Source organism: Felis catus, chromosome A1, assembly GCF_018350175.1.
Source record: "Felis catus isolate Fca126 chromosome A1, F.catus_Fca126_mat1.0, whole genome shotgun sequence".
In the NCBI taxonomy this organism is placed as follows: Eukaryota; Metazoa; Chordata; class Mammalia; order Carnivora; family Felidae; genus Felis; species Felis catus.
Genome location: NC_058368.1, coordinates 122,979,403 through 122,995,752, shown reverse-complemented (window position 1 = coordinate 122,995,752; position 16,350 = coordinate 122,979,403). Strand labels below are relative to the sequence as shown.

Here is a 16,350-nt window from a genome sequence, read left to right as displayed (position 1 = left end):
CAGCCAAGGCAGGAAAGACCTTCACAGGAACTCAAAAGTGCTTTTTAAATAACTATTAGGAAATACATTACTAGGATTTCTAATGCTAGAAGAAATTTCCCTCGTGAACTCCACAGTTGCTTTTGATATTTCTTACTAGTCCTGTATTCAAAGATACGATCTTCTCAAGCTGTTTTCTTCCTTTACTGCCCCAACAGTGAATACTTACCACCCGTCTTTTATGTGTTGAATATGGAAGGCTGTAAGGAGGGTGACATTATTATCTTGCCATTCTGACAAATTAAGGGAACTCACAATTTTGAGCCTCAGAAAAAAAAGTATTTAGAATGAGCCTGATTGTTGTCTTAATAGACCTTTATTTGAAGTACATCATTTCCCATCTTAAAACCCTACGTCCACTTTCAGCAATGACCCTTACATCTCACTCTCTTCAGAGTAAAACTTCTTAAAATAAACATTGTTCCCTTTGTCTACATTTTCTCCCATTCTCTTCACTTTCCAACACAGTTTATTATTTATTTATTTATTTATTTATTTATTTATTTATTTATTTATTTAAATCCAAGTTAGTTATCAAATACTGTAATAATGATTTCAGGAGTAAAATTTAGTGATTCATCACTGACATGTAACACCCAATGCTCATCCCAACAAGTGTCCTCCCTAATGCCTCTTGCCCATTTAAGCCATCAGTTATTTTCAATAACTGAAAATGAGTTTATTATCCACAAATTCATGTTTAAAAAAATTGAATGTTGGGACCTACTTACATCAGCCACAAAAATTATTTACAATGGATTGTAGAGCTTCTAGGATTATATAGAATATTGGCACAATCCTGGGGTGGGCAAATTTTTCTTAAATAGGATACAAAAAACACTAACAACAAAGGTAAAGGTTGCTAAACTGGACTCAATTAAAATTAAGAACCTTTGTACATCAAAAGATATTATTTTTTAAAATAGTTATTTAAAATTTTTTTTTAAATTTTTAAATTTATTTTTGAAGGAGAGAGAGAGAGAGAGAGACAGATCATGAGCAGAGGAGCAGCAGAGAGAGAGAGGGAGACACAGAATTCGTAGCAGGCTCCAGGCTCTGGGCTCTCAGCACAGAACCCGATGTGGGGGTCGAACTCACAAACCATGAGATCATGATCTGAGCCGAAGTCAGATGCCTAACCGACTGAGCCACTCAGGCACCCCAATATTTATTTATTTTTAGAAAGAGAGAACGAGTGGGGTAGGGGCAGAGAGAGAGAGACAGAGATAGAGAATCCCAAGCAGGCTCTGTGCTGTCAGCACGGAGCCTGACATGGGGCTTGATCTCCCCAAACATGAAATCATGACCTGAGCCAAAAACAAGAGTCATGCTTAATGGACTGAGCCACACAGGTGCCCCAAAAGATATTATTAAGAGAGTGAAAATGTAACCTACTCAGAAGTTCATTATAACACATGTATGTAAGGAAACTGAAGCCCACAGAATACAGAGACCTTGCAAAAACTTCAGATTTTCAGTAGCTACCTTAAATTAGGAACCCAGGCCTCCTGAAGTATAAGCCTCTGCTCTAAATAGGTCATTAAGCTCAAATCGCTATAATTACTGTTTCAGAGTATGAAGTGGTGGGTCATAAAGAAGTGCATTAGGAAGAATTAATAAGAGATTTGAAGTCACGTATCAGAAACACACACACACATAAAATGTACATCTGTGTATATATACATGTATATCTGTATATGTGTATCTGTGTGCACTTGACTATTTTAAAAATTTTTAATCAGTATTTGATCTCTGTGACCAAGGAACATAACAACTGAAACCTCTGTGCCTCAATCTCAATTTCCTTACTTGTAAAATGGAGATAATAATGCTATAGGGATTCAAAATGATGGAAATAAAGCACCATGGTGCCTGGCATAGACACTTTTGAAAATTTTCAGCAGTAATGGTTATAATTAAGACAAGCCATGAAGTTCCATGAATACTGAAAAATAAGATGGAAGAGTTAAGATGCAGTTAAGTCAGAGGTCTTCACACATCAGGCTAAATTCATGAGACTCCATGTCACTAGTTTCTGTTACCAGTTAAACCTTGGGCACAGGATGTGAAAATCAGCAGGTGCCAAGCAACATCCCCATTCCAGCAAGTATTATCAGCACCCACTAAACAGTTCTCTTAAACTTTTTCTTTATTCAGGTGAATAATTAGTCCTTGAAACAGAGGGAAATAGGTCATAGTATGTTTGCTGAGTTACCGAAGACAGGCACACATAAATAAGTGCACAGAGAGGAAAAGGAGACAGACGGAGAGATTTACACAAGGCTAGGCCATGTAAACACACTAAATACAACCAATAGCCTAGCAGAGCAGCAGAGTTATTCCAGCCAATGCCATCTTAGGGCAAACAATATTTATTCTGTCCAGACAGTGATCATATAAAGCCTCAACATATTATCCATTTATTCCAATCTGTGGAAGGAAGAGTCAGGTTATTACCAGCTAGCAATGATTGTTCCAGGGGAAATGGAGCATAAAGCTTTTGCACAGTACTTATTGCTTTTCTACGTTTATTCTCACACTAAATGAATATATTATGATATGCATTTTTGTAGTTGAAGATTTACCCAGAGTCACATCACAGTTGAAAAGGCAGACTTCTAATTGGAACCAGGTCTGTCTCTTCATGACCTCTTCAATATATGGCCTCCCAAGAGCCCCTTCTCATCACAATGTTAGGACCAGCCTCTAACTAGAATTTTATCCTACCTTTTTTTTTTTTAAATTTTTTTTGTAACGTTTTATTCATTTTTGAGACAGAGAGAGACAGAGCATGAACAGGGGAGGGTCAGAGAGAGAGGGAGACACAGAATCTGAAACAGGCCCCAGGCTCTGAGCTGTCAGCACAGAGCCCAACGCAGGGCTTGAACTCATGGACCGTGAGATCATGACCTGAGCCAAAGTCGGACGCTCAACCGACTGAGCCACCCAGGCACCCCAATTTTATCCTACTTTTATAGAACTTAAGAAAAGAAGATTGTAAGGCAGCATAGTTAATGTCGTTAATAGTTTTTCAAAATGCAAGTCAGGGTCAGTGAGCTATGAGATAGAACAGAATAAAAGGCATGTAGAGTCATCATATTGAATAAGGCTATGCTTTGTTTCTTAACAATTTTGTCTACACATATGTATGCATACACTAGGCTATACCACAGAATTTCTATTTTTGCTTTGGGTACACAGTTAAAATGTTTAAAAATCAATGTTTGGTAGAAAGAGCCCAGGATTTGGCATAATACAGGTCTTAATCTGAATGTTATTACTGCTGGTATTATTACCTAAAGAGTTTCTGCAACGAGATCCCAGACAGTTCCCTTTTCCTCAGATTGCTTATGAAGTCAAAAATTCCTTCTCTTGAATATTAACTCCCTTTACAGTGGCTATTAGTACCTTCTTACCATCAACCAAGCTGCTATTTAAATTATGATATGAGATGAAAAGAAAAAAATTTTTACTCATTCAAACTGTATCTATCAGTGCTCGGCCTAAACTCCATAAAGGCAGAAGCCAAAATCTATTTCCCTAGCAGTCAGGCCAGAGCTTTTAAATAGTAGGAACTCAGTGGGTATTTGAATTATAACAATGGTTGAATGCATAAAAGATGGAATGAACCAATAAATGAGTACTCTGTGGCAGGCACTAGAGACACAGAAATGAACAAGGCATAGGGGCGCCTGAGTGGGTCAGTTGGTTAGACATTAGACTTTGGCTCAGGTCATGATCTCACGGTTGGTGAGTTCGAGCCCCACATTGGGCTCTGTGCGGACAGCTCAGAGTCTGGAGTCTGCTTCGGATTCTGTCTCCTCTCTCTCTCTGCCCCTCCCCTGCTCGTACTATCTCTCTCTCTCTCAAAAATAATAAACATTTTAAAAAATGTCTAAGAAACAAACAAGGCATAGATCTGGGTCTTCAAGGAAAGAAGTATAAACATCTATTACTTTATTCATGTTTTCAGCAAATATTTATTCAGAACCTTCTATTTTCCAGGCACTTTGCTAGGTACTGCAGCTACCAAGCAACCATATTTGCTCCTTAAAGGGGAACAGATAGTACATAATAATCATACAAACAGCTACAGAATGAAATTTAAGTGTTATGCAGGGTATCATGAAATAATATAACAGTAAGTCCTAAGGTAGATGCAGCAGAGACTGAGTTAAGACTTGGAAAAGCAGCTCCATGAGAAAATTATGTTGAGCCTGAGTCTTGAAGGTTAAACCTAAAAGCTTTTTTCCCTATTAAAAGAAATTAAGGGGGAACAGAGAAATGACCCACGTAGCTTGACAGACTGAGCAAAGAGCAAACTGGAGAGGGATGAAGTGAGAAAGGTCAAAAAGAGCCTAATCTCGCCTAAACCCTTCCTGAGGATTTTGAACAATGGGAAACTGGGGAGTTGCATGATCATGTTTGTTCTATAAGATCACTGGACTGTTCCATGGAGTTATTTCTTGAGAAAGCAATAACAAGAGATACTGTCTTGAAGGAAATTTCAGAAAGCCACAGACTTCAAACATCAATCTACATCTCTCAAGGCCAGATATACCCTCAGGGAGGGACACAGACAATAATGCCATCATCTTTGATAGGAAAGTTTAAGGTGAGAAGCGTTCAGCGCTGATTTCAGATACAGATTCAAGAAGAGAACTTGGTAACAAATTAAGCATGGACAGTTATGCATGTTAAGGGCAAGTGAAGGCATCAAGGAGAACACTTAGGTTTTGGCTTAACTGGCCAGTTGGAAAGCAGAGAAGCAAGGGGGAGAGTGAAGAGAAAAATACTTGTGATGAATGATCCAAGTAGTAGTATGGGATATCGTACATTTGAAGTACCCATAGCACATCCAAACAGTCAAGAATGCATTTAATATCTGGTCTGAAGAACCGAGGACACATCTAGGAAGAGATGCATATCTGGGGATTTTATATAGATATAATTTAAACGATGTGAATGACTGAGCTCACCTAAGGAAAAGGAAAAGTGAGACATAAATAAGGCACAGGACCAATCCTTGAGAAACTTCAAATCTTCACTCATTAAGAGGAAGAGGAGCCAATAAAGAGGTTGAAGATGATATGAGGATCAAGAAAGTATGAGAAAATGTAGGGGACTATGCAGTCGTGATACCCAAGGAAAGAAATTATACTGAGTGTGATCAAATGTGAAGAGTTAGAAGCCATGTGCTCTGAAAAAGTGTCCATGGAAGTAACTGACCTGAATTTGTGACCTAAACAAGAACAAGTTCAGGAGCAGTAGTGAAGCAGGAGGAAGCTGGGATGGTGAAGGTTGAAACATAGAAGGAATGGGTGAACCAGTCATATACACAGTTTCAACAATGTGTTAGGTGTTGGGTTCAACCAGGTTCAATATACCACGGTAGCCCAGAATGAGCGCAAGAAGTTTTCCAATTAAGAAACAACACCTGAAGTGAATCTTTTTTTTTTTTTCAACGTTTTTATTTTTTTATTTTTGGGACAGAGAGAGACAGAGCATGAACGGGGGAGGGGCAGAGAGAGGGGGAGACACAGAATCGGAAACAGGCTCCAGGCTCCGAGCCATCAGCCCAGAGCCTGACGCGGGGCTCGAACTCCCGGACCGCGAGATCGTGACCTGGCTGAAGTCGGACGCTTAACCGACTGCGCCACCCAGGTGCCCCAACACCTGAAGTGAATCTTAAAGACTGAGGAAGGATTCACTGATGCAGAACATTCCTGTCAGATGGAACAGCATTATAAATACTGAAAAAATAACAAAAATTATGGTGATGGGCAATATCTCTAAGTGTTTACCATGTGCCAGAAATTGTTGTAAATGATCTCTATGTATTGAGATCACCTGAACTACAGAGTCAGCTTCTTCCTTCCACTTCTACCACCATCTCTTGGGTGGACTAGTACAGTAGCCAAGAAGTTGGGTTTTCCTGCTGCTCCCCTTGCCTTCAAGTTTATTCTCACAGAGCAGTTAAAATGACCTTTTAGGGAGTGCCTTGATGGCTCAGTTAAGCGCCCGACTTTGGCTCAGGTCATAATCTTGCACGTTGTGGGTTCGAGCCCCGCGTCAGGCTCTGTGCTGACAGCTCAGAGCCTGGACCCTGCTTCAGATCCTGTGTCTCCCTCTCTCTGCCCTTCCCTTGCTTGTGCTCTTTCTCTGTCTCTTCAAAATAAATAAGCATTAAAAAATGAACTTTTAGGATGAGCGCTATATCATGTAGTTCCTGCGACATAGGTCTCCATGGGCTTTCTCTTCGGTTAAAAAACAAAGTCCTTACTACAGCCTACCCAGCCCTTCACTACCCAGCCCTCACTGCTTCCTTTACCTCTCTATCACTTTGCTCCAGCCAGACTATCACCCTGGCTGTTTCTCAAAAGTGTCAAGCAAGATTCTGCCTAAGAGCCTTTGTACTCGCTTTACTCTGGAGTGCATGCTCTTAGATATGCGCCTGGTTCAATTAATTCCTCACTTCCTTCATGTCTCTGTTCAAATGTCACTTAATCAGCAAGGTCTTGTCTGACCATCTATAACAACTATATCCTGATCTTCCAGCATCTTAAACTTTTTATCCTTTTTCTCCATAGTATTTATCATAATCTGATATACTTTAAAATTATCTGTCTCCTCCAAGTAAAATGCAGTGGAGGCTCCATGAGGGCAAAGACTGTCATTGTTATTCATTGATGTATCCTCAGACATGCGCACAGTCCAAGACCAGGGGGGATCTGAGATTTTACCCTACTTGGAAGCTAACAAGTTAGCCTGCCACAGTTAAAGGGATTCTGGCAGAAAACAGACTCCTGAGTCAGAGACAAGGGACTTAATTATTCAGTAGCAATAGCTAGAGTGCCAGTGTCATCTGTTCAGATTTCTCACGCTTCTCCAGGGTGACAGAAAGAGGACCAAGTGGTACCTACAGAGAAAGTGCATTGTGCTCCAGAGAAGGAGGCCATGTTTTCAAAAATCTCTAATTTCCTTAATGCTCATTTTATTTTTTATTTTTATTTTTTAGTAATCTCTATACCCAATGGGTGGCTCAAACTCATGACCCCAAGGTCAAGAGTTGCATGTTCCACTGACTGAGCCAGTCAGGTACCCCCAAAATCCCTAATCTTTTTCACTTTTGAATTTTTTAAAATCTTTTTGAAGTTTATTTATTTACTTATTTTGAGAGAGACAGAGAGAGAGACAGAGAGAGCACAGTGGGGTAGGGACAGACAGAGAGGGAGAGAAAATTCCAAGCAGGCTTCATGCTGTCAACACAGAGCCCCACGCGGGGCTTGAACTCACGAACTGTAAGATCATGACCTGAGTGAGCCAAGATCAAGAGTCAGACGCTTAACCAACTGAGCCACCCAGGCGCCTCTCCCTAATCTTTTTTAAAGGGCACTATGCCCACCTAATCTTTGCAATGGAGAGGGATATCATCTTTATTATAATGAATGGTGAACAAACCTCCCCTTTGTTCCAGACAGAGACACTATTCCACCCTCTAAGTCCATTAGTTGTACAAACTTTTGAAAAGATTGTCTGAAGCACAGGCAGTGCGTGCCTCTCCTTATAAGAAAGGCAGAAACACAAGAGACATGAAGAACTATCTCCTAATAACACATGGTAGACACAGCACACATACATTTGAATGAAAGATAAACACTTTAAGTGCTATTATTATTTCAGGTCTCAGATGAATAAATTGAGGCCCAGCAAAAGTGAACTATCTGTCCAAGAACACAGAGCTATTAAGTATCCGGAGAGCACAATCTAGCCCCAAAGCACACACACACGCCTTAGGGAAGTGAGCCCTCTTTATTTCTAACCTGTGTCTCTGCCAGCTACCTTGGGCTTTGTGAATGAGTGCAACAAAAGAGAAAAAAATGAAAAAGGGAAAAGCTGAAGGAAAGGAAGAAAGAATGGAGACCCATTTTTGGATATCCACACCTGCTCACATACCCAGAGCTACAGAGTACATACAGATGAGAACACTAGGGCTGCCCAGAGTCACAGAGGAAGTTGAGGGAGAACCAACTAACCACCAGAACTTCTCTGCTGGTGTCTTGGCCAAGCACATTCCGGCCCCTGCTACTTCTTTCACCTTTCTTATGCAGGTGACATTCCTGAGACTTGGGGTCAGGTTATCCTACCGAGTCAATCAACACGAGTCAATCAATAACTCAAGAGATCTGGTGACAGGACAGGAGGTGGAGCCTGGGTGGCCACTCTGTCTATATGACCCTTCCAGTCCCAGGGCTCTGAAAAGAAGTGGTGAGTTCAATGCCATCTTCTACTGACTGGATACAGAACTTTCAGCCATGAAGGTAACAAGCATCCTCCTCCTCTGTGCCTTGGCCCTGTTGGGGCTATCTGGTAGGTGCCTGCATATTTTTCTGATTTGAGTAAAACCTGTTTGACTTGTTGCATTACTAAACCCATTACCTTCTAGATTTACATTCTAGTCTTAGATCTTTTGGTCCTAGCGAAATAAGGTCAGGGGCCTATTCCAGGGGGCTTCTTCAAGCCTGTAAGTGCCTTGCTGCTTCTTATGACATTTAGCTAGGAAGAGCTACCTCCTTACCTAGATCACTTCAGAAACTGTCAATATCAAAATCAAATCTCACCAACATTTCTTTCTTTGGATACTATCAGGTTAGCTCCTTTTCCCTTCATTGAGCTCAACCAAAATGACCACCCTCTACATGATGTCAGCAAGACCTGTTATTTTCCGGGGAATGCAGCATGGCAATTTTAAGCATCTATCTGTGAACTGGATAAATGTGAATTGGATTAATAGGCAGTGTAATGTAACAGAGGGATTGAGTTCCTTAGGGTCCGATGTTGAGTTGTCAAAAGAGTTCCATGTTTAACATTACTTACAAAAAGACTTACATGTCATTCCAAGTTAGTTTTGTTATCACAAGACCTGGTTACTGCTAGTGGTAACTGCTTTACAATTAGTCGTATAAACTCTTCACATCTTCATCTATAAACTGAATTAAAGATACTTAGACTTCTTACATCACTAATTGTAAGATCAAAGGTCTAGTAACCAGTTGTGACAATGTCAGTGAGCATTCAGAAGATATTTGCTCCGTACCTGATACATTTCAAGCAGTAAGTAAATCACTTCTATTTTCAAAGAAATGGGTCAACTTTTGTGAAATGCTGAACTAAGATACTTTGATCATAATCAAACTTTTGCTTCATTTTCTTGACGCTTCAACAGGCAGGGAGTGATTGGACACCAGTGAGATATCCTTGAGAGAAGACAGAAATAAGAAAAGGTTGAGGGGGCAGGGGGGCAGAAGAGGCCAGCAGAGAAGTCACCAGTCTTCAATGGAAGCTGAGAATTCTGAATAAGAGCAGAGCTGGCTTCTCCCATTTAGGACCCAACCTCACAATGTCTGATTTATGTTTTATAGGCAACACTAGAGCTGACTTGCTGGAAAGACAGGTAAAGACAATTTTGTACTTTCTTATCTCTAGGGCTAGAACTGTTTGCCCCAATCAATGCACATTCAAGTGTTTCAATTTCAATTTCACCTGATATCAGGACAGGTGTGTGGTGCTAGCGAGGCTTAACAAGTATGGAGAGTAACAACAGTTTGCCCACAGGGGCTTATGCTGAAGAACAAATGCACTGACACACAGGCAGTTTCCATGTAGTCATACAGCCCTCGCTGTGAGGGGGTTTTATATATTTTGAGGCTAGCTGGTAGCAAAAGGATGTTGGGTGGCATTCTTTTTAACTTCGCCCCAAATAGCCCTTCCTCCTTAGGGCCAGCTTGACCATGCTGGCATAAACTTTTCCCAATCCCCTAGGTGGAGCCCTAATTTATAACTAACAAAAGAAAAATAATAAACTTCGTTCTTCCTCTAGAAAAATATTCTATATCTAACTTTCCTATTTTTTCCTAGTGTTTATAAGGTAAATTGCAATAAATCTGAAGCCCAGAGGGGGAAGTGTCCCTCTTTTCATTACATTTATATCTAGTGAGGGGATAGATGACAAACTTAAAGGGCATGAGTGAATAAATTACACTAATGATAAGGGTTGTGAAGAAGTTCTGGTACCATGTGGAACCTAGACTGGTTAGATCAGAGAATGTGCCCCTAACTGAGTGAAATTAATTTTGAGTCATAAAGGATAAGTGGTAGCAAAATACTACTGGTGGGTAGAAGTAGTAGAGTGAAGGGGTTAAGAGCCAAAGCTCAGGACCTAGACCAACTAGGTTTGAATCCTGGATCCAGGAATTACCAGCTATGTGGCTTGGGTGATTTAATCTCTATGTGCTTCACTGTCTTCCCTGGAAGATGAGTATAATAAAAAGTTCAAAGAATAGTTTTGAGGTTGAAAGAGAATAGTACATGAAAGCAAGTATGGCCTAAGGCAGCCATTTCATAATTCTGAGTTCTTGCTGATGTCGACGAAATAGGCTATGCCAGGACTCCAAGGGGACAAAGCACTTGGTGTTGTCTGTCACATGACTGAAAGAAGGGCAGTGTGACTGGGCCAGAGTGGACAAGGAAGACATGCTCATGGTGTGGCTGACCTGAGAGGAACCAGCGCCCGCAGTCAATATAAACCTGAACATTATCACACTCACCTCATTTAAACCTCACATGACCATCATGAGCTAGTTGGCAAAGTGAAAATACCCTTCTCACTGCACAGATGAGGTGACTGAGGTTCAGAGGAACCAAGAGATCTGCCAGTATCTCACAACTTGTAAATAGCAGAGGCAGTCCATACAATCAGGCTTTCTGATTCCAAACCCTGAACTCTTTCTCTCGGACACTCATTATCACTACCCCCACCGGAGTCAGGCTTCTGTCTTTAAGCTGATCAACTCCAGGGAAGTGAAAGCTGTTTTAGAGATTTTGTTATAAACTCGAAGACTACAAAATGACGGAAAACAATTCTGTTTAATTCCATTTTCAGGCTAAATGTGACAGTGAAATACCTGGATGTACCAAGATCTATGCTCCTGTCTGTGGGACTGATGGAAAAACTTATTCTAATGAATGCTTGTTATGTGTTGAAAATAAGTGAGTACGAACTTGAGTGTCTTTTAAAACATATTTTTAACCTAGTTGTCTTCACATTTTGATATATTTTATCCCCCTAAGTTCCAACCAATATATCAATAACATTAATCTTACCACAAGAGAAATAAAACAAGTAGTTTTCCAAAAATAATTCTCAATCTCTTCTTCTCCTTATTCTATATCTGGTATGATTCTATCCAGAGACATGCATACATTTATGTGTGTATTACAACAAAAGACAATATTTATTGTGTCAAGTATTGTGCAAGGCACTTAATATTCATGAGTCTATGAGGTACATAATACTAAGCCCATTATACACATGAAGAGATTGAGACTGAGCTTAAACTACCTGCTCAAAATCAACCAGCAGGAAGTGACAGATCTGGTTCCAAATCCTTGCTTTTTCAACTACATGTTTTTTTGAGAGAGAGAGAAAAAGAGAGGGAGGGCACACGCACACATGGGCACACAAGTTGGGGAGGGGCATACAGAGAATCTTAAGCAGGCTCCACACCCAACATGGAGCCGGACACAGGGCTTGATCCCATGACCCTGGGATCATGACCTGAGCCAAAATCAAGACTCAAATGCTTAACCGACTGAGCCGCCCAGGTGCCTCTCAACTATGCTTTAAAGTCAGGCACCAGCCTAAGTAAATTTGTGAGATACAGAAGAAAAGCCAACATGTTTAAACATGATTAAAAACAACTAATTATGCCTGCTAGGATTTGGAAAAGTTTGGACACTTTCTCTAGACCCTAAAGAAGGAGAGTGAGGCATTCCAATAAGGAGAAAAGCTGAACAAAAGGGAGAAAGGAATTAATCACATAAGATAAACGTGTTAAGGAAAGGACAGTGGAATGGAGGAGGAAAGTATCTGAATGGTTCTCTCAACCAGTTTTTAAAAAATCATGTATATGACAAAAAAACATGCTTTTCCAGCAAGACAGTGGATGGTCTAGATTTTCAAAACGCTAATACACCCAAAATACCTTTAAATTAAATAAAAATCAGGGGCACCTGGCTAGCTCAGTTGACAGCACATGTGACTCTTGATCTTGGGGTTGTGAGTTTGAGTCCCTTAATGGGTATAGAGATTACTTAAAATTAAAATCTTTAAAAAAATCATTCTTGCTGATGGTAATGATTGTGTTAACTAAAGCCCTCAAAAATGCATATATGAATCACATAGATTAGGTGGCCAAAAATATATTTTCATAGCACTTTTATTTATGGAGATGAGAGCCGGCCTCAATGAAGCTCATTTTCTGAAGTGATCACAGGTTGGGAATCAAACTCAGGCACTCAGAGAAGCAGATCTGCCACAAACTTTCTATTTCACATAGCTACTGAACACCTAACATGTGTCCAGCAATGTGCTAGTTTCCTCTGCTTTCCTTGTGCTTTTGAGTAAGAGAAATTAACTCATCAGGGCAAACAAGGTAGCTTCTTGTAACCTGTGAAAAGCGGCATCAAATGAGTTGTGAGGAAAGTGCTGTTACAGGTGTGAAGGAGAGAATCAGACGTCTTCTCATTGAAAGGGTCAAGAAAGGGTTCATGAAAAGGATGTCATTTAAATAGGGCTCTGAAGTTTGGTAGCAGTGCAAAAGCATTCCAGGTTAAATAATGGCGTAGAACAATCAAAACAAATAAAAGAGATTGTGCAAGTAGTCCAGAAAACTCTAAGTTATTCTTAGAACTGATTTAGTATTAAAGGCTTTGATGTAAGCTCAAACGACTGCATATTATTTCCATTATTCCACAGTCTAAGTTCCCAATAACATGATCTCTCTTCTTGGTCTGCTTTAAATCACTTCAGAAAATTCTCAGTGTTAGCAAGCATTGTGGAAATAGGGCCCCAGGGAGAGAGATCTATCATTCTGAAGTTTTAGAACCAAAATATTAGGTGTTCTGCTTTGTGGTGAATTTATTTCCACACTAAAGATTTGTAAAAGGAACTCAAAAACACTTGTTAATTTTCTCATGATCTAGGCTGTTGACATAAAGGTCAAACATCCTATTTCCATCCAAGGGGAGGAGAAAGCAATATAACAGCCTTGAGATTTAGTAACTTTCCAAGTGCCAAGACCAAAAGGCCCAATATTTATAGTGAAATATTGGGAAAATATGAGTTTAGAGCTGAGACACATCATTCGTTCAGCTTTTAAAACCTACCCATCCTGCTTACTTGCTCTATTTTTTCAAAAATATTCATATATGGGAAGAATATTTAAATGCCAGAAAAATGTAACTTCTCTTCCTGTATCTCTCAGATAAGTAAACAGGTCTAGAGAGAAAATGTGGTTTCTTCTAAAGTAAAATGTTTTCAAATGTACCATGTTGCGTCTCTCTACTGCCCATTGAAAGCCCCAAATGAATATGGTGTAGAGTTAACTAGAGCCAAGCTCTAACCCATGTTGGTGGGTTGTGCTTGCATCTCCTAGCTCATTAATGTGCTTGTCAGACATAGTCAGTCAGGACTTTTTTCTGTCTCTTCTATGTCTCCTTAGGGAGCCTGTACTGTCAAATTCTGTTCTATAGATCAGCGTTCTCTGGTAGAACTTTCTTCAAGATGGAAATGTTCCATATCTGTGTTGTCTAGTATGGAAGCCACTAGCCACCAGGGCTTAAAATGTGGTTAGTACATCTAAGAAACTGTATTTTTAATATTACATCATTTTTTAACTGATTTGAATTTAAACAGCTGAATAGGGATGGTGTCTTCTCTACTGGACAGCACAGGTAGAGAAATAAGTCAATGTGTTTAAAAGTTTGCGCTCTGTATGTTAAAACAACTCAGACATAAGTGTTATGCGTGAATAATAATTATGGAACAAAAAGACATTAAAAACTCTTAAAAAGGTGGCACCTGAGTGACTCAGTTTAGCATCTGACTCTTGGTTTTGGCTCAGGTCATCAATTTGCAGTTCGTGGGTTTGGGGCCCCTGTTGGGCTCTGTGCTGGCAGTGTGGGGCCTGCTTGAGATTCTCCCTTTCTCTCTGTCCCTTCCCTGCTCATGCTCTCTCTCACAAAATAAATAAATAAACTTTAAAAAAAAAAGGTCTTAAAAGGAAGAATCATCAAGGTCCAGATAAATACATGCAAAAAGATATATGGAAGTCAGATGTCCCCAAGTAACGGAGAAATAGAATTTTTATAAACCAGTATATTCAAAGAAAGGATGGCTAAGAAGAGAGAGTGAGCTCTGCAAACAATCTCATGAAGAACAATTACAGGATTTAAGAACACTGAGCTGACAGAAGAGAAAATTGGTTTGGGAAAGGTAGTGAGTTGGGAGTGAGTTGGTAGTTGAGCGAGGTTTTTATCTGGAGGGGAGGATGCTTAGAGCTGGTAGTTATCAGGATACAGATATGATTTCCTTTTGTGAGATCCCAGATATTAATCCCCAGAGTTCTAAGACAAAAGATCAGCCAATTAGAGCATCCCGGAGTAGGCCAGGCAGCAGCTAAGATGGAAATCTTGTGGCTAGGACAATGATATTAGGAGTAAAAGAACCAATGATGACTTAGAGGTTGATTTCACTGGTTTCCTGTAATGCCACAGTAGATCTGCACACTCTGTGAGGACAGACATTTTTCCTTTCTGTTGTATCCTTAGTGTATGTAAGCAACAGCGTTGATCGATATTTGATGAATTTATGAATAAGTAAATGAATAAATGATTGAAAGACAAAGAAATGGGAATAAATCTGAAACCTTTCTATTTTAAATAAAGCTGATCTTTTTTCATTGTTTTTCTGCCATTGTCAGTTTTTTTGTCAGCAAAGTTTGATTTTTTTTTTTCCCAATCTCTTCTATAGGAAGCGCCAGAACCCTGTCCTCATTAAAAAATCTGGGCCTTGCTGAGAACCAAGGTGCTAAAATCCCATGTGGTCACCACAACGCCTAGCTGGCCTTACTGTTGAATAAAATGCATCTAAATACTTCATGTTGTTCCCGACTGCTTTTTCCTCAAAGGCACATTTGATTACACTGGAGTCAGGGGGCCGAAACAAACTCAGAACGGAACAAATTTTACGAAACACAGCAATCCTGAAATTTTGGACAAAGTCTCCCTCATGATGCTTTTTCCTTTCCCATTTCCTACCTCACATTCTGAAAACTGGCTCAGGAAATGTGACTGCAGGCAGGACACAAATGATCATATAATCCCATAGAGAATTAACTGGCATGAGAAGAAACAGTTGGTAAACTCTCAGTCCAGAAACATGTTATCCACTACCTTTTGCCAACTGAAATAATTCCCTTAGGTTACCTTGGGATTTAATAGAGCATCTATTATTGTACCAGGACTCTGTGTAGTTGACTCAGATTTACAGGTGAGCCACAATAACCCTGTAAGGTTATCCTTATCCTGTGGGTCAACTTAGAAAAGTGAAGTAACCTGACTAATAGGCAAATAAGCAAATAAGGTGGCAGAGTTAGGCTTTTAAGTCAGGGCGGATTCCAAATGTAACACTTCGTGTTGTCCACCTCAGGTGGATTATTCTTTGCCTATTTCTTCCATATGAATTTTGGGTAACATCCTCATATTAAAAGACCTATATGCTTACGGACAGCAAATAAGGTAGAGATAGGGAAGTACCTCAAAAGAAAAAAGTATCTATAATCAATGAAAAAGACACAGAAAAGCAGCTTGAAATCCTGAGCTCTCATGAAGAACCAGCAGAGAGTGGAGAAGTGGACAGAGGTCTAAAAAAAGCCTGAGATGCACCAGGTACATCAAAATCTGTCCCAACACAAAATCTGTCCCTAAACTCAAGGTTTAGGTTAATTTGTTGTGCTATTCAGAATATGCGTGTCTTGAAGTTTAAATCTCACCACTAGAGGATGCTGTGGTCTGCTGAGTGACTCCGCCAGCTGAGCCTAACAGCTCACCAAATACCGTGCTAACAGAGGCTATGGATGTAAGATGGCTTCCTGCATCTTGTCTACGATGCTAGAGGACACTTGAAGGGCACCCTTAATATTTAAGAACTTTGCCACAGTAAACGGAATTTAAATCATTGAATGGTAGAAATCGTCATGTCTAATTGGACCATTTTACAGGTTTGGAGAGAAGAGGTTTGGAGGTTACACTAAGAAGGAATACATAAACCCAGATTGTTCGCCTTTAATGGTTCTGTTCTGCTCTCTCGCTCTCTCTCTCTCTCACCCGTTAAAAGGTAAACAGCAACAACCTACATTTCTGCCCAGCCATATTTTGGAGGACCCCAATCTCACGATTGTCAACCTAAGT

At 40.0% G+C, this 16,350-nt stretch overlaps 1 protein-coding gene across 1 annotated transcript; it reads left to right on the top strand.

The window, feature by feature from the left end:
- The first annotated feature begins 8,254 nt into the window (after nucleotides 1–8,254).
- On the top strand, nucleotides 8,255–15,037 carry SPINK1 (serine peptidase inhibitor Kazal type 1). The gene is made up of 4 exons (XM_003980956.3): nucleotides 8,255–8,409; nucleotides 9,462–9,493; nucleotides 10,982–11,088; nucleotides 14,912–15,037. Exons 1-4 carry the CDS (start codon nucleotides 8,355–8,357, stop codon nucleotides 14,955–14,957), a joined length of 240 nt encoding a protein of 79 aa, XP_003981005.2. The 5' UTR covers nucleotides 8,255–8,354; the 3' UTR covers nucleotides 14,958–15,037.
- Nucleotides 15,038–16,350: the final 1,313 nt, after the last annotated feature.